The following is a 27,587-nucleotide window of genomic DNA, read 5'->3' as shown; positions in this document are numbered from 1 at the left end:
TTCTCACAGAGGGGGCATTCACAGTGGAGAATAGCATGAGTGTAAACAGGGCAAAAATGCCAGGAGAGAGAGAGAACAGAGTGCTCCCATTAAAAAAAACCAGAGTGTGAAAAAGGAGTAATGAGAAAAGACTTTAAGACTGAAGTAAAATAGTTCAAATATCAAGCTTGTTTAAAATGCTTTAAAAAAGTTATTTTATTGGGGGCTTGTACAGCTCATCACAATCCATCCATCCAGAGTGTCAATCACATTTGTACATTTGTTGCCATCATCATTCTCAAAGTTAAATGCTTTTTTTGGGGATTGTTTTAAACCAGAGACACGTAATAGTTTGGGAGTGGATCGTTGGAAAAGGAGCTGGTGTCCTTCCGCGTCAAGACAGCCACTCCAACAAGGGCAACGAGAGCAGGCCTTGCGACGGTGTCTCGTGGATGGAGCAAGCACAGGCAGAGAAGAGAAAAAGAAGCTGCACCCGTTGGGGGGTGGGGGGAGAAAGGAAGGGGCAAGACAAGAGGGAAGCTGTCTCTAATGCCAAACGTATTGGGGGATAATGGCTGAGAAGAAACCATCAGACTTGATAAGCAAGAGCTGTTAGAGATCCCCCAGGGCTCCGTCTCAACAACGCCCTTTATCTCGAGGAAGGAAACAGATGGAAGCCTGAAACAGGAAGTTAAGTAAATGGAAAACTGAAAATTCAAGACAAAAATAGAACAGATCATTGTTGATCGCTTATATACTGCAGTACAAAATCTGGTCGAGGTCAGAATGCAGAATGTAAGAAAGGGAAGGTGCGTTGTTTAATCCCACTCTTTCAAAAACAATTCAAATGAGAAATGAAGGGAACTTAGAATCGAGAGATTCTTGCTTAATTTTTAAAGAATGAAGTTAGACCCTCCCACTAACTCCCTAACTCACTCACTCTTTCTCTCACTCACTCTCTCACTCACTCCCTAACTCACTCACTCACTCCCCAACTCACTCACTCACTCTCTCACTCAAAAAAAGAAGAATGAAGTTAAGTGAAATAACTGGGCATGGTTCTTCCATCCAGGCTCTGTCACTCCTACCAAATGACTGGGTGGGAACGAGCAAACAGGGTGCATGGGGTAGTATGAGGAAGTGGTCAGTGATCCCATGTCCCCGGGTATAAAGTGAGCCATCTCAGAGACAGGGACGGAGAAGCTCACAGTCAGCAGAAAGCACGTTCAAGGTCTTTGTGTGGAAAGTGCTGACAGTGGAGACAGAGTAGAGTGGAGGGCTTGGGGCACACGCATGGGTAAAGCTGACCAACTTTGGGGAAGAGGCTGCCTCACAGAGTGGCATGCATGGGAGCTAAAGGAACTTGGTAACCCTGGCCTATGCAGGGCAGAGGCCAAGGGGCTGCAGGGCTGAGGCACAGGACCGGAGAGAGGTGCTTGCAGGCATGGCTGAGGAGAGGCAGTGTGGACCAAAGAACCGTACCCTTAGCATGGCTGGTGTTCGAATAGGACAAAGGAGGTTGGAGGCATGTCTGACCTCTGCCTGAGAGAAATCAACCTTGGGTTGGTGACGGCTTGGGTCGATCTTTCCCCTGGCACAGCCCCAGGAGGTCACATCTGGCCCCCACATCATTTCTTCAAAGAACCAAGTGTGCGTTTAACTGTAACCAGTAAGCCAGTTGAGAGAAACAGGTTGAAGAAATGAGAGAAAGTTTATGATTAAAAGTCATGAAAGAGACGGAGCACAGATAACAAAGCTGGGCTTGAATGGATTTGGGGAAACTGAGCAAAATGGCTGAATGAGCACCGAGCGGAAAGGGAACATCTCGGGCTCGAACAAGGAAGGAGCGAAAGAGAACCTAAGCAGACAGATTACTAAGAGCACCCAGTTTCAACCTCAAAGCTGAAATCATCCCTCCTGTAAGAGAACACTGCACCCCCATCCCAATTACAGCCAAGCAGCAGGAGTACACCAATTTAGCGTCACAAACAGAAGTTATTTTTCATTTCCCACAAGCCTTCTGATCATAGGAGTAGGTTGGGGTGGTCACAATGAAGATGCCTAAATGGGGGTGAGATTAGACACACTATTGTATGTATAAATATTTTCCTTGTTCCCTGATGAGTAAATTGAAGAAGAGTGGAGCGCTGTGGCAGCTGTTTCTAAGGGCGTGTGCATGGGAGCATTCAGAGAAAGAAAGCCACCAGCAATCATTGCTGACTTTATGTCAACCACCTGGCAATTAGAATTTTAGTTCATTTTATACGGCAATGGAGTTCCTTTCCAATGACTCGTAAGTTGATTTGAATCAACTTACATTGAATATTTCTTGTACATTAAAGTTTTCAATATTATTGCCTTTTATTATCAGTATCTTTATAAATTCAATCTTGCCTTGGGGGGTGGAAGCATTAAGCATCTACCAGCGAACACCTGAGAATGGTACCATGAGCAATGACATGCTGCCACGCTGTATGTAGCACCAAACAACAACAGCCAGTCGTGGGGTGGAACCAGGCTGTCATACCAGGATTCTTTTTACAAAGGTGTGAATGGGGCTTGAGAGTCAAGAAATGATCCCTGGGAATATAGGTAGGAAGTAGCAAAGCTGGGAATTAAACCTAAGATCCATATGCCATCAAAAGTCTATGAGGCTGCTGCTTCCACACAAGCCTGTCATGGGTTGAATGAACTTTCTAAAAAGATATTACTGAAGTCTTAATATTGCCTCAGCTCCATTCTCCAGTTGTGAATGGGACCTGATTTGAGAATGGGGTCTTTGGAGGTATAATTTGCTAATAGGGAGTCATCCTGGAGCGCAGTGGGCCTAGTCCAAACCAACTGGACTGGTCACTTATAATGCAAGAGCCTCAGAGAATGACATAGAGGGAAAGTCAGGCTAAGGGGAGAAAGACAAAAATTCTGTGTCCACAACTAAGGTATCCCTGGGGCTATCAGAGCCAGAGGAGGTTAGAGAGGGTTTTCCTTCAGAACCTCTGCAAAAAATGCCACCCTGACAAGACCTTCAGACAGCTGCCCTGAGAACTGAGAGAACACACCGCTGTTGCTTCAAGCCACCTGCTTGTGCTAATTGGTATGGCACTCCTATGAAAGAAGGAGCCTATTAGGGTGTCCAGGAGAATAAGTCGATGACTTTACTGTGTCTAGACAATTTAGGAGCCTTCACTGAATGGCCAAGAAGAAACACATTTCTAATTTTAATGATGAAATAGTCTCTATATTAAGGCAAGAGGGTTAGAACATTAGCTGAGTAACTTACAAATGAAATACCTATCTTAATACAAAAAAGATTCCAAGCCAAAGTAGTGGCCAGCCCGACTTACTTTAGTATTTCTTCTCTGCACTGCCTCTGTGTGGCAAAGCAAGCTATAGCCCACATTTTGATTTCAACTCCTGTGTGGAACTGTTTCCCCCTCATGTCCCATACTCCATGGCTTGGTGTTGCTACTGTCCGATTCTATAGACAAAGGAGAAAGCGAAACAACTGGTAAAAACAAAAGAACAACAAAAATATTTCTAATCATCTTATCGGGGGCTCGTACAACTCATCACAATCCATCCATCCATCCATCCATCCATCCATCCATCCATCCATCCATCCATCCATCCATCCACCGTGTCAAGCACATTTGTACATTTGTTGCCATCATCATTCTCAAAACATTTGCTTTCTATCTGAGCCCTTGATATCAGCTCATCATTTTTCCCTCTTTCCCGCCCCCCCTCCCTCATGAACCCTTGATAATTTATAAATTATTATTATTCTGTCATATCTTGCACTGTCCAACATCTCCCTTCACCAACTTTTCTGTTGTCCGTCCCCTGGGGAGGAGGTTATATGTACATCCTTGTATTCAGTTCCCCCTTTCTTCCCCACCTTCCCTCCATCCTCCCAGTATTGCCACTGTCACCACTAGTCCTGAGGGGAACACCTTTCCTGGATTCCCTATGTTTCCAGTTCCTATCTGTACCAGTGTACATCCTCTGGTCTAGCCGGATTTGTAAGGTAGAACTGGGATCATGACAGTGGTGGTGGGGTTGGGGGGAGGAGAAGGAATCATTTAAGAACTAGAGGAAAGTTGTATGTTTCATCGTTGTTACACTGAACCCTGACCGGCTTGTCTCCTCCCAAGACCCCTTCTGTAAGGGGATGTCCAGATGCCTACAGATAGGCTTTGGGTCCCCAATCTGCACTCCCCCCATTCACAATTATATGATTTTGTTCCTTGATGCCTGATACCTGATCCCTTCAACACCTCGTGATCACACAGGCTGGTGTGCTTTCTCCACATGGGCTTTGTTGCTTCTGAGCTAATGGCTGCTGTTTATCTTCAAGCCTTTAAGACCCCAGACACTATATCTTTTGATAGCTGGGCACCATCAGCTTTCTTCACATTTGCTTATGCACCCACTTTGTCTTCAGCGATTGTGTCGGGAAGCTGAGCATCATGGAATGCCAGTTTAATAGAACAAAGTGTTCTTGCATTGAGGGAGTATTTGGGTGGAAGCCCAATGTCCATCTGCTACCTTAATACTACACCTAGAAATATATGCACATAGATATCTTTCCCCATCAAGAACAAAAATTTAACACATTTATTTCAATGCATTGGAAACAGGCATTTCAAACTGCTGGAATGAATATTTCTGTTATTCTATATGGAAGATTATTTGTACCTTTATCATGAAAAAAAATTCTACTAAACTCTAAGCAAATACATCAACCTTAACACACACACGCACACGCACACACCATTGGAATAAAGCACTTTCTAAAGTCAGGCTTAGCTAGGGTCAATTCCCTTCTCTACATACTCAGAAACTATGTGTAAGCTTAAAAATCAAGATTTTACCCGTCCTCCATACTGTAGCATCGGTGCTGGAAGTACACGCCCTGTTACGTGGGCCATTTCATCCCGAACTTTAAACTGAAATTCCTGAACAAACGGATCTGTTTCGTAATTTGCACTTCTTACCTACCCACAGAGAAAATTTGTAGTTATTCACAAAACTCCAGAAAATTCCATTTTACTAATTAGAATCTTTATTTTTCCTTTACTGTATCAACAATGTTTTATAATAGGTCTTATTAACAGTGCCCTAACTATAGAGAAATCCTTTTTATTAAGTTGAAAAATATTTACTGATAAAATATGTACTATTTTCCAGCAACACAGTAAGAGCCAATTGAACTTTCTCAAATATCTAAACAATTTGGAATTGAAATTATAAAGATTGGTAGAGTTCAGGAGAGAAGAGAATCTTAACTTGAAAACTACAGTTTATGAATGAACTGTAAAAAGTCTGTGACCCTCCTGATAATTCAGGTAAAATTTGAATGTAGAGTCTCAAAGAAACACCTGATCCAACAAACGTTAAGGATGCTGGATAATAGAGGATCTGGATGCACTGGCCTGCTAACAGCAGGACCAGCAGTTCAAAGCCAGTAGCGTCTTCTCAAGCGAAAGACAGGACTTTATCTCCCATAAAGAGTTACAGTCTCAGAAATTCACAAGGGCAGTTCCCCTTGTCCCACTGGGTTGCTATGGGTCGGCGGTGTCAACACGGTGGCAGTGGTTTTTCTTTTGAGACATATACTATTACAGAATTGCTTTACTTAGTGTGATGCATAAACAACCATAGTCCATAATTCTTAAGCTTCTCTATTAGTTATGTAATTAATAGTTTATATAAAATTTAATCTCAATTTTAGAAAAATAGGAACATATTGTAAAAAATTACTTAATGAGATACATTAGTTTGTAATTTTTGTTTAACAATATATAAAATAGAAGGATTTATTATTAGCCTCTATAAAATAAGACTTTAAAACACCTACTTAATAAGGTTATTGTGAACATTAATTATAAGGTCCCAGATTTGCACAGTAAGAAGTACAGTTGTAACCGTACAATGGAGCTGCAGACTCGGCTCTCATGTTGAACTCACACGTGCAATGGGCGCCCTGGTGGTACAGAGCCTGAAACAACTGATGCTCCACGGTGGTAATTGTCTGTTTTATAAGCTGAAAAGTGACCTTCTCAACGCTTAGCTTCAGTTCCAAGAATATTAGGAGCTCTCAATTCTTTATTGGACCAGTAAGTGTGCATCATCCAATTCATAATTAAAAGTTAAAAAAATATATAATTATAAAACAAAAGCCCCCACCCCCACCCCCACCATCCTCCTACCTTGTAATTGGCTTACAAAAGTAAAGGGCCAGCTCTGTAACCTATTGCCAACAATCTAAAAAAAAATGTTTTTAAGTGTTTTAAGGTAGTTTGGGAGAATATTCCTATATCTAGACTGGCATTTGTCAAAGTGAGCGACTCCACCCCCTTTGGGTGGGTGCTGCAAAAGCAGACACCTACACTTGACCCTGGGTTAGAAGATACACGGCACAAAGTTTTCACTGCCAGGGGGTGACGAGTAGTTGTTTTTCTGAAAAGGTGGCAGTGGGTCACATCAGTCCGCGAACCCTTGAGCCGCTGTTTTCTTTGCCCTCAGCCTGCCAGTGTGCATGGTGTGCAGGGAGAGAGGGCGATAAGAAGGCCTACACGTCACTTTACTCCTCATTTTGCTTTATGCCATCAGTTTTATAAAGTGCTTTTAGTAACGTTTCCCATCCTCCACTATTAACAACAATGAAACAGCATGGAGGATACAAAGTTAGGTTCCCCTCTGTGGGCAAAGCTATCTTTTATGTTTTGCACATCCTGAACTGACACTTCTTACTGCTGGCAGCTACAGGATCCTGTTTTTCCTTCTGTTTACTAAACTGAAGCATTAATTCTGAGATACTCTATTCCTGAACCTAATGAAAGAATTTGGTGATATATTGGAGGAACTTAACTTTCCTTATATCCTTCCACCATACTTAGTCAATCTAGTGGTGCAGTAGTTATGTGTTGGGCTGCTAACTGCAAGGTTATCAGTTCAAAACCACCATGTGCTCCGCCAGAGAGTAGAGAAGGGACTCTCTACTCCAGTAAAGAGTTACAGTCTTGGGAAGTCACAAGGGCGGTTCTACGCTGTCCTACAGGGTTTGCTATGAGTCAGAGTCGACTCAGTGCCGGTGAGGCTTTTGTTTTGTTTTTGCTGAGCAAAAAGTCTGAGCAGCTGGGCTATACGAGGAAGAACATGGTATGAGGATCGGAGGAAGGCTTACTAACAACCTGGAATGTGCAGATGGCACAGCCTTGTTTGCTGAAATTGAGAAGGGCTTGGAGGGCTTGATGAAGAACAAGGACTACACCCTTCAGTATGGATTGTAACTAAATGCAACAATAATCGTCAACTCTTCACAACTGGACCAAGAAATAAAATCCTGATTAATGGTAAAAAAAGACTGAAGTTGTCAAGAGCTTCATCTTGCTTGGAGCCACAATCCACACTCACGGAAGCAAATGCCGGATTGCGTTGGGAACGTCTGCTGTACAAGACCCTCTAAAGTGCCGCCGAGCACGGAGGCCGCTCTGAGGACGAAGTACACCTGACGCAAGCCACGGTACTTTCAATGGCCTCCCACGCTTGTCAAAGTCGGACACTGCTTAAGGAAGACTGAAAAACCGTTGATGCATGTGCATTAGGATGTTGGCAAAAAGTATTGAAAATACTGTGGATTGCCGGAAGAATAAACAATTCTGTCTTGGAAAAAGTACACTCAGAATGCGCCTTGAAAGCGAGGTTGGGGGCAGATCATCTCATGTTCTTTGGACGTGTGATCAGGAGAGACCAGGCCCTGGAGAAGGGCATCGTGGTTAGTAGAAGGGCAGCCAAAAGGGAAGGCCCTGAGGAGCTGGATTGGCACAGCGGCTCAACCACAACAACCGTGAGCCAGTGCAGTTCCCACACAATAACATTTGGTTCTGTTGCACAGGGGGAATGAATTTGTCGGCACCTAACACTACAACCCTTCTGACAGACCTTACTAAGAACTCTCCCCAGAGCAGCGCTACTCCGTACATTATTTCCATTATCCCTCTGTGACAGTACATAATGCAGAATTCAATATAGTTTACTAAGGACAGGCTTCGTTCGAGGCTTATCCTAATACGTTCTAAATACCTATTTCTATATTGAAATACGAACCAATCGGCTAATTTCCTCTTGTCTGTCTGGGGCAGACCGTGCTGTCGCCTTGATCATAGTGGAAGTCTGATTGTCCGTGAGCTTCTTGATACATCGCTGCCCCGCCACAATATTACACACCTACACCGGAAAACAGATTGTGTACTGGAAGCGGCTCGCGCTCTCTCTCTTTACAGCTCTCATTCAATGCTATTTACACATGAAATCAACAATTTAAACAGTCATCAAAAACCTAATTTTTTATATTGTAAGTAAAAAGAAGTAGTAAACAATTGCTTTACAGTATAATTATAGCTAGGTTAAATGTACACTAGATATAAAGACTGAAAAGTTGTGTGCCAGAAAGGCTAAAAGTAGTTACGTTGGAGTGGTAGGATCACGAATGATTTCATAACAGAAAGTTTCAAGTAAATTCCCCAAACAGGTTGGGGTCTCTTAGAGCCTAGGACTTGCCTTATCCTGCCGCGTATTTATTCGGAACAGTGAGAGTGAGTCTGAGGCGGGCTATGGGCCATAAAAGACCCCACAGAATAGGAGAAAGAGAGCACTGAGTAGCGCTCTGAAAGCATTACTTCTAGTGGAAGGTAGGTGTGCTTCTGCTCCTGCCCCACTTGCAGACAGGGGAGATGCGGGTACTTCAGCTGAAGAGTGTATTTTTCTCTGAAGTACTGTGCCACTGTTCTCTCCACAGTTTGGCCATTTTCTAGCTGCAAAGGGAAGCTGCCGGGGGGAAAAGCACAGGTTATTACCAACTCTTAGCATATTATGAGCCAGCAAACCTCCCCATGCACCAACTAGAGCAAGCTGCCGCATGTCATCTCTGCCCTGACAAACTGCAGTTTCTCTTACGTTTGATGACTGGCAGGCCTTCTTGTTACGTTACAAACACGGTATTTCCGTCTCATGGCTCCGCAATGAGTCACCTCAACCTTCAGACCTGTTTCCAACAAGAAAACTGAGGTTATAGAACAATCACATGAAAAAAGTATTTACACTTATAAAGCCTATTAGCCATTAATAAAAATCAACTATATTATGAATAGAAAATGTATAAGTAATGGTATATTAAAAAAGATTTCACATAAAATTATTAGTGGTTCTAATCATGATAGACCTAACTTACTTCAAGCCCTTTCTCTGTCAAATTCCATGTGTTAAAAATATATGAGATTTGCAAAGTCTGTAGATTGCAAAAAGAAGTACTTCATGAGTAAAAAACACCTTTTTTAAATAGTAAATTCGGGTATTTACGCTGGGAGAGGAGAGGATAAATGCCAGAGTCGTTGTAATAATTCTCGAGCTGTTCTTTCACCTTTTAAAGCATGTGACATTTGAAAAGCCTAGTAATCACATACTGACTATAGATCAGAATCGCTGAAGGCAGAAGATGATTTATAAAGCAGGGAGAAAACCCCTAGATTTTAAAAACAGACTTGGAATGGCCATTTCATTGAGGCATGATATAGTGACTTACAGTTGACTGACCCCTTTGAGAATCTAAGGGAAGCGATCAACTCTTAGAAAAAGACATTATATATATTGATTATATATGTAATTTGTACATAAGTTGGCCTTTGACTGTAGGGGATCCTGGATCTCTATAGTTTATTTGTGGATCCTAAGGCTTCAAGGACCCCAGACCTGTTCTAGAAATTTAAACTATGGGATGAGATTCTTTGGGGTCAATTTTTCCTAAGTAGTGCTATCCGACAGTTTTCTAAATGATGGCATGTTCTGTATCAGGGCTGGTAAGCTGCACTTTGTGCGTCCTATGTGGCTCTTTCGGTATGTACATGTGGCTCTGAAGTAAAACTGAAAAAAATTTAAAGGGATTTAGATAATGGTGATTTCATTTAATTGTAAAAACATTTATAGCTTTTGAATGCTTTTTAAATTATTGTGAGGGATAGATTGGTTCTGCTGTCTCAAAAGTTTGTCTATTCCTGTTCTAGATCTGTGCTCCAGTAATCACTAGCAACAATGTGACTACTAAGCACATGGTTTGGGTTAGGGTGACTGAGAAAGGGAATTTATAATTTCATTTCAAATAGCTACATTAGCTAGCACTGGACACGGCCATCTTGGAGCTGCCTAATGAAGCACTGACAGACCAGTGGTTGCTGGTCTCAGAGCAGAAGCTCTATTTCCAGAGTTTGGCCTAGACGCCACGGAATACAAAATTAAAAGTAGCAGATGGAAGACAACTTTTAGCTCTGACAGAATTCATTGTCATTACCTTTATTTTTATTTCTCCTTTATATTTTTGAATTCTACAGGACAGGGTTAACAATTAGAGGAGATTTTGACCCCTAGGGGACATAGGGTGATGTCTGGAGACATTGTGACTGTCATGACTCAGGCACACAGTTAGCAGTTAGTGGGCGGGGGGCTGGTATACCATATATAATACATATCCTATCATGTACAGAGCAGTTCCTCTCGCCCCATCAAAGAATTATCCACTCCCAATGTCAACAGTGTTGAGAATGAGAAAATCTGTCACCGTGTAATTTATTTCCCTAGCTAATTACTGACTGCAGTACAAAACCCAGAGCTGACTCACAGTGATATTTTCTTCTGTTTATACCAGCATAAATTAAGGTGTTAAATGGACATGTCTGGTACCAGATTTGTGTGAGGCTTCCTTGAGAAGCATTCCTAACTGAATTAATGAGACAGTTTTTCATTATTAATTATATATAAAATTAAAATTTCAGATCAATTAGGAATCTTACTCTGCTTTTATGTAACAAAGGATTAAAAATTTAAATATTATAATGAGGCATCTTTATAAGCAAATACCAACATATAATGTAATAAGCAAGATGGTAAATTATCTCATTTAAGGGGAAACAAAAGAAAAATTTAAACATATTTACACCACATAGCAATTTACTTTTAAATTTTTTCTTGAATAAAAAACAACAAGGTTCTTCTATAGGTCTACTAAATTATGCTTTTACTAAAAAATAAATTGGTCCTTGGGATTTTATCATTCATTTCCCCCAATATTTCCGCTACTTAATTACTGGACAAAGAAATCATCCCCAAGGTTATTACTAAACCTTAAGAGAAAAGTTCAACTAGAACAAAATTAATATACTAAGAAAATCTATTCATTATAGCATACTTTGAATCAATATTAATTATAATAAATTTCTTCATGCCAGCTAAAAATTAATTCCAAGTATATAGTATAGAAGGCATAACTTCAATTCTCTCAAGTACTGTGAGAGGAATACATGATGTATATTTAAAAGCCTTCTTTTTAAAAAAGCCTCATGACTTGGAATGGGGCAAAAATCACCAGCTTGGTAATTGAATCCAACTTAGATTTTTATACCCCAAATCTAAGAGCATAAGGACCTAAGAATTAGACCAAAATCCAAAGATTAGCAAAAAATTTAAATTAAAAAGAGAGAGAGACTAGATTCTCTGCCCACGTCCCTCCCCAATCCCTCCATCCAACCAGAAAAAAATTTTGTCTATAGGAAATCAAATATTTAACCTATAAACTTGGCTTTACCTTCACTCTAACATCAACTTTATAATGCTTTCTAGTCATTTTTTTCAGTCATTTCTTTGGGCCCCTGAGCAGTTGATGTTAAGATCGAGTCCATGCTCCCCGGGCGGCAGCTGAGTCCTTGTTCTGTACATCTTGTCTTGTCTGTGATAGAGTGGTGATATGAGTTGATTGCATAGTTACCGAAAGATAATGTAAGTGATTTCATGGCATCAGAGGTGGTAACTAAGCAGCAACTCCACTGGAAACCATGGCATTTGGATGATCACATATTAATGGTCTAGAAATGTACTGCAGCTCCAGACAGTGCTAACTGTGCAGTCAGTACGGATTATGAAAGGACAATGGTATGGTTGCAAAACAGTTACAAATAACAGTTTCTTATTTTGGCAACTTGAGAAAAATGGATGCTTATTTTCTAAGGACAGGCTTTTCTTTTAAGGTTTTATTACAATGACTATTGTTCTCCTGGCTACAGAATGGCAAAGAATGAATGATTATTGGAGCAAGCAGATGTACCCAGCTACTCTAATTGATTTGGGAATCTGAAAGATGGCCAGTGAACAAACTTGAATGCTTCATTCAAACCACAAGCTGAAAATGATCTGCAACAAATAGGTAAAATCTTAAAACAAAATAGTATAATTGCTTCTGGCTACTTAATATCTAACACTTATATAATTAGTCTACATTATACACAATTAGTGAGAATATCAAATTTGTTTCCATGATTAAATAATAAAAAACTAAGTACAGTGGAGTCACATCATATACAAGGATTAAATTCTAGGGTTATAAACAAGGCAAGGATTTCATGTAAAATTAACTTTGAAAAATCTTTTAAATTGCAGTAAAAACAGTATATGTGGGTTTGGATATAAACTAAATGCTCTAAGTATAGAGACAAATGTATACATATATAAAGAGTAAATATGTATAAACTGTAACTTCTTGAGTATTATTACTTTTTTTCAGAGATCATATACAGATTTAAGTATATATGAAGTGATACCATTGTACAAACTTTAACAGTCAAATATACAACATTAATAGTTATCTCTCTAATGTACATTAAGTTCCAAATTCAGAGTTACATGAAGCAGGCTACATTTTCAAAAGGATAAAATAAATAAGACTATCATTTCAGACCAAAGAAGTCACTACATTAAAATATGGTCAAAGAATGATTCTAGTTCAGAAATAACAATGGTTTGGGAATACGCCTCTTACTTTTAACAGTAGTACAGAAGCAATTTTCTGTGAGGCATTCCTTCAGCTGATAAGGAAAAACTCAAAAAACTCCCTGCTATCGAGTCCATGCTGACTCAGACCCACCCTACAGGACCGGGTAGAACTGCCCCCAGTGTTGGAGACTCTGAGTCTTTATGGGAGTAGAAAGCTTCATCTTTCTCTTCAGGATCGGCTGGTGCTTTCAAAGCGCCAACCTTGCAGTTAGCAGCCAACAAACATACGACTCACCACACCACCAGGGCCAGCCCTAGTAAGGAAATCGGTTCTAAAAAAATTCAGCTGGTAGCACACTAATTCTATCACTTAGCATTTATTTCATCCAAACATTATTTGTTATATTTGTGAATTTCATGTAATATTTTATAATTAGTTTACCTTTTTACTGGTGATATTATGTGAACAGATTTTAATTACAAGGAAATATTTTAATAAAAGTTTGTTATCACTATGCATTTTATAGTTAAGTTGTTCCAAATGCTAATTAATTCACCTTTTATCTCTTTGGTGAACTTTACCCGATGAGAGTCAGTCAGAGGTCTCGGTTGCTCATCAATGTTGTGAATGTCAAGAACTTCACACATAAATTGAATTACAGGTTGTGCTTTGTAGAAGGCAGTGGCAGAAACTATGAAGAGAAACACAAATAATACAAATTAATGCTTTCCCTCCAAAATTCTGAAAGTTTATCTTAGGCTCCACGATAGTTAACTATCTATAGAATTGCAACGATCCCTTATTTTTATTTATGTAGTATGCATGTATACATGTTGACTATGAATATAAATTTATGTGTGTATAGATGTGTACTTATATATATTTATGTATATGCACCCACTCTCTACTTACCAACCTGCCTAGTTTCCAAAGACCAAGTCATTATGTTAAAAAGTAGCATTATGCAAAAATGGAAAAAGACTACATCATAATACAAAATGGTGGACTGAGTACTCCACTACAAATGCCAAGTTACTCATTACCTAACTGATAAATCACTGAGCATCATAGCCCAATGTAGGCTATAAATTTGTTAAGTGGATCAGAATTTTTACTACTATCATAAATGCAAATTGTAGGATAACAATATAGTGAGCAATAGATACACACATACAAACTTCTAAAAACTACACAAAATCTCAATTTGACTTCTTTTTGATTAGAAGACAAACAAGGGAACAGAGGCCAACTACTATAGTTTTTATAATCTAACTTCATCGTGGCAAAGAAATCATTTAGTCTTCTGTAACATACACAAAGAAGTGGTTCTGGCTATGAGACAAATTCTACCGAAGGACAAAACTAGAGATCCTTCATAAGCATGAAGAGAATTTTCCTTCAAAAAGGTGTTCTATGTCATCCCAGGCTGTTTACCTATTCCAATGAAACTTCTCATGCCTTTGTACAGATTTGAAAAGATTACTTGTATCTATTAATCACTGTTGCGGCTAATCCAAGCTACAAATGATAACCCTGAGGGGAATCTGCCCATTGTAAATAAGCTACTCACTCACTGCATGGAGTTGATGCCCACTCATAATGACTCTGTAAGACAGGACAGAACTGCCCCTGTGAGTTTCTGACACTGTAACTGTTACAGGAGTAAATGGTTTCTACAGGAATAGAAAGATCCATCTTTCTCCTGAAATAGCTAGGTAGTTGTGTTAGTCCGAGTAGAGAGACAAATTCATTGGCACTCATAAATGTGTAAGAGAACTTTATAACACAGAGCAATTGTTTATTGAGAAAACATCCCAGCCCAGTCCATATCGAGTCCTTAAATTTGATATTAGTCCATATGTCCGATATCAGTCTATAAATTCCTCTTCAGACTCACACAACACAAGCAATGACGCTGAATGCAGGAAGATCACAGGCTAATGGATGGAAAGTCTGTGGATCCAGTGGTGGTGGAAACATCTCAGCACTGGTGTGGGTCTCCACTTGCCTCCTCCAGCTCCATGACTCTGTTTCCATCAGCGTGGCTCCATGTGTCTTGTCAACAGGAATGTTTCACAGGGAGACTGTTTCCCACCTCCAAGAAGGAAGACAGGATGTCCCAGAATCCTCAGGAGAAGGCCAGGCCCACACAAAGGCACCACTGGCTATGACCTGATGGACATGCTAGACTCTGCCCGCCTTCACTCAAGTTGAGAGGAGATTATGTAACTGCCACAGTAGTGGTTTTGTAAGGTGATCAACATGTTTCCCTCATATTGGCTTTTCAAACTGTCACTCATTTGTTAAACATATACTTACTGACTGCTTTCATGAACTAAACCCAAGCCCAGCCAGTTGCTGGTGAGTTGATTCCAGCTCACGGTGACCCTATGTTTATTGCAGAATAGACGGCATTCTGCACGGTTTTCATGGTTGCACCCTTTTGGACGTAGATCGCTAGTTCTGTCTTTCGAGGCATCTTAGGATAAGCTCGATCCACCAGCTGCTTTGTTAGTAGCTAAGTGCTGAGCTGTCCATACCGCTAAGGAACTACTTGCATGTGCTACATCCTGCATAAAAGCAGTAGGAATATGATGAAATGTAAAACCGACAGACCATATGCTAAATGCCATCGTGCTGTTTATTTTTACTCAAGAAATAGGTCCACTGTTTACCGAGCTAACTCTATGGGGCTCTTTCCCCCACTCTCGTTATTTTAGAGTGAAAAGCCCTTCAGAACATGTCTCTCACCTCTGGAAAGAGAATTATCAAGGATTCAATAGTGATTATTTCTGTCAGTGTGGGTACTTTAAATTTTCTTCTTTTAATTGTATTTTTGTAGTTAAGCACATATTACTTTTTCGTTTATTACATTTCTTTTATTCACCATAAAAAATAAAACAGAAGTGTACAGAGCAAAGATCCAACAACACTTACCTATATATCTTTAAGAAATAACTGTTAGTAGTTAGGTATATATACATATTCCTTTTAATGTCCTTATATAAATAAAAATGTACAAATTAAAAAAAATAAGATGATACTCAATGACTTGTTTTATTGTTATTTTTTAAATTAATGCTCTGTCTTAAAGGATCTTTCCATGTCAGTACATAGACCTTATTCTTTTGAATGACTTCATAAGCCACCATTTATCTGTCAGTTTGTCATACTGTGGTGGCATGTACATTGCTGTGATGCTGGAATTTATGTCACTGGTATTTCAAATACCAGCAGGGTCACCATCAACAAGTTTCAGTAGTGCTTCCAGACTAGGAAAAGATCATGACAAGGGAATCAGCTATCCACTTCCGAGGAATTAGTCACTGAAAACCAGGAGGACAGCATGGAAACACTGTCAATTACTGCAAACCTAATGAATAGAAGCAAACACTGTCAGCAACAGCACCAGGCGAGGAGGCCCTCGGCCAGAACGCACTCGGTATGACTCAGGAAGTGCCATCTTGTCAAAGGAGAGTTGATCAAAATTACTTGGGTGGACTGAAGCCTGTTGGAGTAAAGCTTTGGGGACCTTAATTTGCTGATGGGGCATGTCTCAAAATGAGAAGAAACACTGCAAACGTCAATTAATACTTGAAACTTGGAATGTACAGCAGCATAAATCTAAGAAAATTGGAGGTTGTCAAAAATGAAATGGGATGTGTAAAGATCACTAGTCTAGGTGTTAGTAAGCTTAAATGAGCTGGTATGGCCAGTTTGAATTAGAAAGCCATATGGTCTACTATGCCAGGAATGACAACTGCAAGAGGAATGGCTTTGCATTAAAAAGGACATTCTCAGGTCTCTCTTGAAGTACAATGCTGTCTGTAATAGGATACTATCTATCTGCATAAAAGGGAATCCAGTTCATCCGACCATAATTCAAATGCATGCACCAAGCACTACAGCTAGTGATGCAGAAATTGAAGAATTCTATCAACATCTTCAGTCTGAAATTGATCAAACATACAATCAAGATGCATGGATAATTATTGGTGACTAGAAGGCAGAAGTTGGAAACAAAGAGGAAGGAACAGTAGTTGGGAAATATGGCTTTAGTGGGAATAACATTACAGAATTTTGCAAGAACTTATCACAAATACCCCTTTTCAACAACAACAGATATAATGCAATTCCAATTCAGACCGCAGCACCATTTTTTAAAGAGGTAGGTAAATTACGTTTATATGGAAAGGGAAGGTGCAAAACACTACTAAAGAAGAACAGGAGGAAGCTTCTTACCTTCTGACTTCAAAATCATTATTGCACAGCATGGGACTACGTACAGTGACAGACATATAGGCCAAACCAACTGAGGACCAAGAAACACAATGTACCCACCCACCGATAACTACCTTTTGACAAAGGCCCAAAATACGGTAAATGGGGAAGAGACAGTCTCTTCAACAAATGGGGCTGGCAATATTTGACTTCCACTTCCAGAAGAATGAGCAGGCCTCACGACTCATTATTCCATATTAAAAAAGTGAACTCAGGATGGAGTATAGACCTAACTATAAACTCTATATGTAAACTCTAAAGATCACCAATGAAAGAATAGCAACAAACTAAGGGGTTCGAGTACTGCCAGAGTCCATCCTGACTGACAGCAACCTTCCAGGCAAGGCAAAACTGCCCTGGGAGCTTCCAGTGCTGTAAATCTTCCCCGGAGCAGACATTCCCATCTTCTCCTGGAGTGGCTGGTGGGTTTACATGCGTAGCTAGCTCTCTATGCCACCAGGTTCCTCTGGGGCTCTAAGATACAGCATGAAAACAAAAAACAAATTCACTGCTTTCAAGTCAATGCCAGCTCAAAATATACCATAAATACTATCACATGTAATGAAACACACAGAGAATAGATTGGAACATCCCCCAAAAGACACTTAAGTACATAAAAAGATTTTATCGAAAGAGAACTCAGACATACACCACAATGCACATAGTCATTTTTAGACTTTTGACTAATCCATAGTAAACAATTCGTTTCTTAATTTTCTTTTTTTTAAAATTAAATTTAATTTTTTTTTAACAATTTATTGGGGCTCATACAATTCTTATCACAGTTCATACATATACATACATCAGTTGTATAAAGCACATCTGTACAGTCTTTGCCCTAATCATTTTTTTCTCTTTTCTTTTTTTATATTTTATTAGGGACTCATACAACTCTTATCACAATCCATACATATACATACATCAATTGTATAAAGCACATCCATACATTCCCTGCCCCAATCATTCTCAAAGCATTTGCTCTCCACTTAAGCCCCTTGCATCAGGTCCTCTTTTTTTCCCCCCTCCCTCCCCATTCCCCCCTCCCTCATGTGCCCTTGGTAATTTATACATCATTATTTTGTCATATCTTGCCCTATCCGGAGTCTCCCTTCCCCCCCTTCTCTGCTGTCCATCTCCCAGGGAGGAGGTCACATGTGGATCCTTGTAATCAGTTCCCCCTTTCCAACCCACTCACCCTCCACTCTCCCAGCATCGTCCCTCACAACCTTGGTCCTGAAGGTATCATCTACCCTGGATTCCCTGTGTCTCCAGCCCTCATATGTACCAGTGTACAGCCTCTGCCCTATCCAGGCCTGCAAGGTAGAATTCGGATCATGGAGTTTCTTAATTTTCATTGCCACATAAAACATTGGTGAAGACACAATTTGGGGGCAGAGAGCATTAGAACTGAGTGTGATGATGTATGTACAACTTACAAAAGCTGACTGTGGAAGTGTAGGCTATGTGACTATCAGGGTCAAGAACGCTACTAAAAGAAGGAAGAGCATAAACTGCACTCGGCCCGTGGTCGCCATGGATGATGGAGGAGGACTGTCTCCACAGGGGCACTGAGTTGATATCAATGGTGGTGGAATCACTTGGAAAAGGGTGTTATTAATGGTTGTACGACACGAAGAGCATCAACAGTGACACGAATTACACATGGACAAGTTGCTGAAGTGGATGTTTTGTGGTGCCTATCTTTGCCACAATTAAAAATAAGAATTACAAGAATAACAATGAGTACAAAGATGAAAATTAATTGTGCTAATGACTGTATCACTCTTCTTGATATGATTAATTACTGCATTGTATGATTTGTGGATGAAGTGCCAATAAACTTGTTTAGAAAGAAACAAAAACAATTTATCCACTTTGATAATGGTGAACATTTAAGTTGTGGTGGTCTTGGGACTTTTATGAATAATGCTTTGAATATTCTTTTTTTTTTTTTTACTACCACAAATTATGCAGTCAAGTTTCCCACATTTGGGGAAATCGCAGGGGTCAGCACATCCGGAGTGCAATGGGTGAGCCTCGCCCTGGGAAAACCACCTTCGTGATCATGGTATCTCCCCTGCCAGGTAAGTATTGCTATGAATATTCTTAAAAATAGCTTTATGATGAATACACACACATTTCTCTAGAGTAGACTATTTAGGAGTAGAATCCTGGCGATAAAAGGTGTATATGTCCAGTTTTTTAAAAGATAATTCCAACCTCTCTTCTAAAGAGTTTATAACCGATTCTTCAGAAGCCTAAGAGTCACTGTTCTGTCAAAATGTTACAAATTAGCTTTTTCACAATGGGTTTGCTGTCAGAATACAGGTGTCGATGAAAACCACTGTGAAAACCTAAGCCAAAATGGGCAAGGAAAAGGCCCATGTCAACACTGTCGTCATCATTGGACACGTCAAATCTGGCAAGTTATCATAACCGATCACCTGATCTACAAATGTGGTAGGATCAACAAAAGACCATAGACTAATTCAAGAAGCAAACTGCTGTGATGGGGAAGGGCTCCTTCAGGTCTACCTGGGTCTTGGATACGCTGAAAGCTGAAAGTAAGGATGGCATCACCATTATGTCTCTTGTGGAAATTTGAGACCAGGTAGTACTACGTGACCATTGTCGATGCCACTGGACATAGAGACTTTATTAAAAACATGATTACAGGAACATCACAGGCTGACTGGTTGCTGCTGGTGTTAGTGAATTTGAAGCTGGTATCTCCAGGAATGGGCAGACCCGTGAGCATGCCTTTCTGGCACACTGGGTGTGAAACAGCTCATTGTTGGTGTTAAAATGCATTCTACTAAGCCACGCTACAACTAGAAGAAATATAAGGAAACGATTAAGGAAGTTGACACTTACATTTAAGAAAATTGACTACAACCTGGATATAGTAGCATTTGTGCCAATTCCTTTTTAAAAAATTGTTTTATTAGGGGCTCATACAACTCTTATTACAATCCATACATCAATTGTGTAAAGTACATTTGTACATTCATTGCCCTCATCATTCTCAAAACATTTGCTCTCCACATAAGTCCCTACCATCAGGTTCTCATTTTTCCCCTCCCTCCTCCCTCATGAACCTTTGATAATTTATAAATTATTATTTTGTCATATCTTGCTCTGTCCGATGTTTTCCTTCACCCATTTTTCTGTAGTTCATCCCCCAGGGAGGAGGTTATATGTAGATCCTTGTAAGTGGTTCCCCCATTCTCCCCTACCCTCCCAGTAATGCCACTCTCACCACTGGTCCTGAGGGGAACACCTTTCCTGGATTCCCTGTGTTTGCAGTTCCTTCCTGTACCAGTGTACATCCTCTGGTCTAGCCGGATTTGTAATGTAGAATTGGAATCATGACAGTGGGGGTGGGGGGGGGGGTGGGGGAGGAAGACTTTAGGAACCAGAGGAAAGTTGTATGTTTCATTGTTGCTACATCGCACTCTGACTGGCTCATCTCCTCCCCAAGACCCTTCCATAAAGGGATGTCCAGTGCTTTGGGTCTCCACTCTGCACTTCCCCCCTCATTCAAAATGATACGATTTTTTGTTCTGATGATGCCTGATACCTGATCCCTTTGACACCTCGTGATTGCACAGACTGGTGTGCTTTTCTGATCTGGTGGGCCAGGATGCAGTCCACTCTCTCCTCCTCCCCCTTCATCTGCTCCCGTGTGCTCCGATCAGATATGTCCCTCTCCCGGAGCTGTTGTGCCAATTTCTGGTTGGAATGGTGACAACATGCTGGAGCCAAGTGCTAATATGCTTTGGCTCAAGGAATGGAAGATTACCGATAAGGATGGCACTGCCAGTGGAACCACATGAAGCTTTGGATGTTGCCTGCCACCAACTCACCCAACTGACCAGCTGCTGCACCTGCCTTTCTTGGATGTCAATAAATTGGTGGTCTCGGCACTGTCCCTGTGAGCAGAGTGGACACTGGGGTTCTGAAACCTGGCATGGTGGTCACCTTTGCTCCAATGTTACCGTTGAAGTGAACTCTGTAGAAATGCACCATGAAACTTTGAGTGAAGCTCTGCCTGGGGACGATGTAGGCTTCGATGTCAAGAACACCTGTGACAAGTAACAGCAAAAATGGCCCACCAATGGAAGCAGCTGGTTCACTGCTCAGGTGAACCATCGGGTCAAATCAGTGCTGGATACACACCTGTGCTAGATTGTCACACTGCCCACACTGCCTGCAAATTTGCTGAGATCAAAGAGAAGACTGATTGCTGTGTTCTAGTAGGAAGCTGGAAAATGCTCCCAAATTCGTGAAGTCTGGGGATGCTGCCGTTGTCGACATGGTACCTGGCAAGCCTGCGTGTGTGGAGAGCTTCTGACCCTTCTCCTCCGGGTCATTTTGTTGTCTGCACTATGGGACAGGCAGTTGCTGTGGGTGTCATTAGGACAGTGGACAAAAGGCTGGAGATGGCAAGGTCACCAAGTCTGCTCAGAAGGCTAAATGAGTGTCACCCATAACACCTGCCACCCCAGTCCCAATCAGTGGTAGAAGAATGGTTTCAGAACTATTTGTCTCAATTGACCATTTAATAGTAAAAGACTGGTTAATAATACATCATAAAAGTTCCAGAAGGAATGAGAAGGAATGTTTAATGGGCCATATGTTTCTTTTTTGTGTGGCCTTTTTAAGTTATTAGTTTTTAAAATCAGTATTTTTTTATGGTGTTAACAATTGTCTTTGTTTTTTATTGATGCATTATATTTCATTGTATAAATGTAACAGAGTTTGATTATCCATTCTTCTTGCTAAGCATGATGTTTTCTAGTTTTATGCATGTGTTACAATGTTAAAAATTCTTTGTTTTGTTTTTTTAAGCATTTTATTAGGGACTCATACAACTCTTATCACAATCCATACATACATCAATTGTGTAAAGCACATAAAATTAGCATTTAAAATGGAAAACAACAACCAAAAATTTGTCACATAACTTTGAAACCATTTAAAACAAAGTTTAATGAGGAAAAAAAGTTACCAATAATTATTACCAGGTTTGAATTTTAGCCATTCTGGTGTATGTGTAGTAACGTCATTAAAAAAAATTAATTTTGGAATGTAACACATTCTAAGTATAAAAGTTCAATAAGTTTGATAAATCTGGGGATGGTGGAGGGAGAAATAGATCACAAGGATCAATCTAGAATCCCCTCCCAGGGAGACAAATAACGGAAAAGTGGGTGAGGGGCGATGGAGGATGATGTAAGATATGGAAATAATGATCTATAACTTATCAAGAGTTCAGGAGGGAGGATGGGCAAGGGAGGGAGGGGGAAGAAATGGGGAGCTGGTATCAGGGGCCCAAGTGGGAAGAGAATGCTGTGAAAATGATGATGGCAGCATATGTGCAAATGTGCTTGACACACTGGATGAATGTATGGATTGTAGTAAGAGATGTAAGAGCCCCCAATAAAAGTATTTTTTTAAAAAAGAAAGTGGAACTCATTCATAGCCTCTGCAGCAAATAGAATGGCATGCAAGAGACACAACAATAAAGGTGTTAAAGTGTGAAAAAAATTCTGATAAATCTATATATCTATGTTGTTACCAGAGTCCCTGAGTGGTGCAATTTCTTAGTTGGTAACCAAAAGACAGGCAGTTCGTGCCATCTAGAGGCACCTGGGAGGTAAAGCTCGGCCATTTACATTAAAATAAAAGTCAGCATGGAAAGCCGTGGAACTCAGTTCCACTCTGACCCACATGGGGATTTGCAGAGGTCAGAGCAGACTTAATGGCAACTGGTTATACTATCATCATCCACATTGTAGCAGAAATTTCAACCGTCAATGCCAGAAAGTTTGTCCTTCCCTTTTGAAGTTCTGGATACTTTGTAATCATTCTTCCACCATCTTCACTGATTTCCTTTGCCACACATTAACTAGTTCCAGAATGCCATACAAATGAAATTATACCCGGTCGCCATGTGCTGTGCTTTCTTGACCATGCTTAATCACCGGTGGTTCATTTTTAAAATTTTAACTTTTTACTGTGAATTCGGTGTAGGTTTACAGAGCAGACCACAGTTTTACATTCAATTGTGTAAATGTAACTAGTTTGTAATTCATACATATTCTGGTGCAACTCATCCATTGCAATCCCATCCCTTCAAGGTATTATCATTTATCCCACCTTCCTCTCAGTGTTTCCTAAGTCTCTGAACTTTGTCCTGGGATAAATGGTCCCCCTTCGATTTCAAAATGGTTGATTATTGTAACGCCAGATGAGTGCAGTTCCAGGCCTACAGGGTAAGAGCCACAGTTGGTGTCTCACCAATCTCTGATGGGCAAGTCTGGTCTTTTTTATGATTTTGAATTCCATTCCACATTTTTATCCCACTATCGTGGACCTTCTACGGGATTCCTTTCAGAACAATTGGTAATAGTAGCCGGGTACCATGGAGCTCTGCCTCAGAGTGGGCAGACTGGAGTGTGCATAGTTCATTATTTCATTAGACTAATTGTCTCCATATGTCCCTTGGTCTCTGTCAGTCTTTTCCTCTGGACTGGCGTCCTGGTGGCGCACAGTCCTGTGTCGGGCTGCTAACTGCAGGGTCAGCAGATGAACATCACCTGCGGCTTGGCGGGACAAAGGCAGGTTCCTACTCCAGTCAAGAGTTAGCAGTCTGGGAAAACCGGAGGCAGTTCTGTACTGCCCTATGAGTAGGGCTCCAACCAGAAAGCAGTGAACAGTAGCAGCGAGTTTCTCCCAGGCAGGAAATAGCTAGTCGAATTAGGAGGCAGAGCATTGTCTTTTTGGTAGACTACATTGTGCTAATTGACTTTGGTGTCCCCTGAGACTATGGTCTGAGCCTGCAGACCCAGCGACTTGTTTCTTCAAAATGTTTTGTTAAAATATCTACGAAGTTTTCATAACTCTGTCCCCTGTATGCTCCACCACATTTGTGGATATATTTGCGGCAAAAGTGAAAACACATATACAAGTACCTTGTGATGTGTATTTGTGGGTAAACTCTCATTCTCCCTCTCCTACCTGTTCAACGGGTTGGTCTCCTCAAGCATCCGTCAGCATTGCAGGATTGTTTACAGAAGTGCTTCCTTCTTGTCACCTCTAACTCTGGCAAACCTCCCAGTGTTGTCCCCTGCTGCCTCCCATCACTGTCCCCTCTCTCCCTCTTACTGTGCACTGCCTCCCCATCAGCCTCATGAGCACTTGTCTAACTGGTGCTTCATTTGGTGACTGAATGCTTAACTTAAAAAGAAAATGCCAAACTATTTTTCAAAGTGCTTGAACCACTTACACTCAGACTACTTCCAGTTGCTCTACACCTTTGTCAACACTTGGTATTCTCCAGTCTTTTAAGCTTAGTTGAATAAGAAGTGGTATCTCACTGTGGTTTTAATATATAATTTCTTGATTACTAATGATGTATAAACATCGTCTCAGGTGATTACTGGCCATTCATGTATTTTGGTGTAGGATCTGTTCAATGCCCATTCTTTTACTTTTATTTTCATGTTGTCTTACAAAGTTATACAAATTCTTTATAGCACTTGCATATTAAGTCTTTTATACAGGTATATGCTTTCTTACAGATACAGCTTATTTTTTCATAATGGCATCTTTTTCTCTACAGTTTTATTGGCAGGTACTTTACGCATCATACAATTCAATACATAATGGTATTTTAAGTGGTTTTAATTTAAATAAAGCTTTTAACTTAATAAATGCTTGCTTAACTGATGAAACACAAAATATTTCTCTAGTTCCTTGAGGCTTCCTCATCCCCTCAGTATCATGACCCCATTCCTGCCTTTCACTGCAGGCTAGACAGGAGCACATACACAGATAAGAACTCAGGACACACGGAATCTAGGTCCGATAAACCCCTCAGGAATAGAAATGGGAGTAGCAATACCAGGAGAGTAGGGTGAAGGTGGGGAGAGTAGGGGGAAGAGGCCACAGGGGAAGGGAGCCAGCAGCTGGTGTAATTAAGAACAATTCATAATTTATCAAGGTGTAACAAGGGGGAAAGAAGGGAGGGAGGGTAAAAAGAGGAGCCGATACCAAGGGCTCAAATAGAGTGTAAATGTTTAGAATATAATGATGGCAACATATGTACAAATATGCTTGATACAATTAGTGTATGGATTGTTATAAGAGCTGTAAAAGCCCCCAATAAAATGATCTTAGAACAACAACAAAAAAGCTTGTTTACTCCAAAGAAATAAATATTTTATCTATTTTCTCATAGAAAATTTGGCATTTATAAACAACAACAAAAAAGAAAATTTGGCATTTTAGTTTTATGGTTGTCCTGTGATATACACTGAATTAATCTTTTCAGTGTAGTGTGAATTAAGCATTAATGTATTTTTTTTCATATAAATATCCATTTGTTCCAATGTTTACTTACTGAAAAGACTACCCCCTTCCCGTTAAATTATTTTGGACCACTTGTCAAAATAAATCAACCACCTAAACGGATTTATATCTGTGGCTCTCGGTTGATTTGTCTATTTCTACCCCAATATCTCAATACTTTGATTACCATAACATTTTAGTTATGACAAAGTCAGAAGAAATTCATTCTTAAAAATGGTTATGATCATTCTAGGTTTCTTTATACTTTCATATAAATTTGAGAATCCACTCATCAATTTATATATTTTTTAAAAAGCCAAATGAGATTTTATTGGAATTGTGCTGAGGTCCAATTTAAGTCTTTCAGCCCAAGACCATAGTATAATTTCTTATATAGGTCTTTAACTTTCTTGCACACATTTCTTTAAATTTATTCCTAAGTGCTTCATGTTTTTTAATATTATAAATAGGATTTAATTTTTTCACCCAAATTGCTGAGCAAGTTTATTTTTGTTTTTTGTATATGGAACTAGTGTTCTGTGACCTTGCTAAATTCACCTATTAGTTCTAACTGGGCTTATTATTACCTATTTGTAATTTCTTAGGATATTTCAATGTAAATTATTAGGCTGTGAGTATAGTTTTATTTTCTTTTTTGCTTTTTTTTCTTCCCTGACTGCACCTGTTGGAGCTATATAGTACGATGCTGAATAGATGTTGTGGGAGCTCATGTTCTTGTCTTTCTTGCTCTTGATCTTAAGGTATCTTCATGACGTATAAGAGGACGACAGTGTATTTTTCTAAAGGCACTGATCAGGTTGAAGATATCTCCTGGTATTGTTATTTTGTTAAAATCTTTTATTAAGAGAATGGTGAAATGTGTCAAATTATTTTGTTGGGATTTCTTGTATTATATCTTGTTTTTCTTCATTCTGTCAATGTGGTACATTACATTGATTGCTTTTCTTTTCTGCGCTTCAGACATTTTTTATTTCTTCAAATTTATTTATTTATTAGGAGTGACTGAAATGAAAAGTAGAATTGAGTCCCATCATCATCATCATCGTGGAAATGGCTCTAGGAGAAAGCTGGTCAGATAAATATTATTGCTTCCCATTTTCAACCAGTAGGTAGATGTCATTGATCTAGACAGCCAACCATCTGCCAAGAATGCTTGAGACGTGCTATATAATACAACATGCCCAACAACAGGGAGGAAACTCCCTAGGAAATAACTTATGTGTACTTCTGGATTTCATCGTACAAGACCAGCACAAAGGCGCCACCCATGCCTCTGAGCACATTGGACCAGGCGCCCTTGAAGAAGGCTTTGCGGTCTCGCTCCAGCAGTCCAAGCGTGCCACTGTCCATGATATCAGTTCCTTTGCGCCCGACTGCATATCATTCGGCGATGAACGGTATCACATGGATAGGAAGTCACCCAGCCACGGCTGTGACGGACTGCACAATCATCCAGCTGACTAAATGTGGGCGTTCTTGGGATCCGGAAGCATTCCTTTTGCGGTGTCGTAGATGCCGAAGTCGGCAGCCCGGCAGATGATCATCCCCTGCACAGACACGGGGAAGCCCTGGGGCAGGCCCCTAACCCCATCAGACTTGGTGATTCCAACCAAGCAGTCACAGAGGCCTTTGAACTCCCGTTCGGCGCTGGCTTTGCCCATATCAGTGCTAGACGTGTACAGGCAAAATCAAGAGGGTACACAAAGCACAAAGATGTGCCCTCTGTGGCACTGCCCGATGCCAGGTTCCCTGCAAACTAGCGCCAGATTGGGTCCTCTTGACCACACCACCCAGGAAGATCTGTTCGTATTTATCTTTGAAGGCGAAGTTGAGAGCCTGGGGAGGGAAGTATAGGATGACACTGGCCAGGTTACCACGCCAGAAGGACAGGACTCCCTGCTCCTTGGGGATACGAGCCACGCAGTGGTGATGCCCTGTACTGCTTATCTGTGGTGATTTGCTTGCTGTCATGCTGCACCTACAGCAGCAGTTTGACCCGTTCGACGGGCACTATCACCTTCTTGGAGATGGCCGCAGCCACGTCATCTGCCAAGAAGTCCTTGGCGAAGGACACAGCTGCATCTGTCATGTTGGATGACTGCTCAGATGGAACAGGAACCGGCTTTGACTC

At 40.5% G+C, this 27,587-nt stretch overlaps 1 protein-coding gene and 1 non-coding gene across 2 annotated transcripts in view; both read right to left on the bottom strand.

Moving 5' to 3' along the window:
* Positions 1 to 27,587, bottom strand: part of AGO3 (argonaute RISC catalytic component 3) — a 151,589-nt gene that overhangs the window by 27,238 nt on the left and 96,764 nt on the right. The window contains exons 6-11 of the mRNA XM_075553875.1: positions 13,356 to 13,490; positions 8,941 to 9,028; positions 8,664 to 8,811; positions 8,092 to 8,211; positions 4,854 to 4,976; positions 3,324 to 3,457 (exon numbers count right to left, since the gene is read on the bottom strand). Of these exons, the coding sequence (XP_075409990.1) occupies positions 3,324 to 3,457; positions 4,854 to 4,976; positions 8,092 to 8,211; positions 8,664 to 8,811; positions 8,941 to 9,028; positions 13,356 to 13,490 (748 nt within the window). The remainder of the gene's footprint in view (positions 1 to 3,323; positions 3,458 to 4,853; positions 4,977 to 8,091; positions 8,212 to 8,663; positions 8,812 to 8,940; positions 9,029 to 13,355; positions 13,491 to 27,587) is intronic.
* LOC142437963 (U1 spliceosomal RNA) lies at positions 19,014 to 19,172 on the bottom strand. Its single transcript, XR_012782460.1, has one exon. It is a non-coding gene; the product is annotated as a U1 spliceosomal RNA (small nuclear RNA).

The sequence above is a fragment of the Tenrec ecaudatus genome, chromosome 1 (genome assembly GCF_050624435.1).
Source record: "Tenrec ecaudatus isolate mTenEca1 chromosome 1, mTenEca1.hap1, whole genome shotgun sequence".
Taxonomy (NCBI): Eukaryota; Metazoa; Chordata; class Mammalia; order Afrosoricida; family Tenrecidae; genus Tenrec; species Tenrec ecaudatus.
Note: the sequence above shows the minus strand (reverse complement) of the source record. Positions and strands in the feature narration are given on the sequence as shown.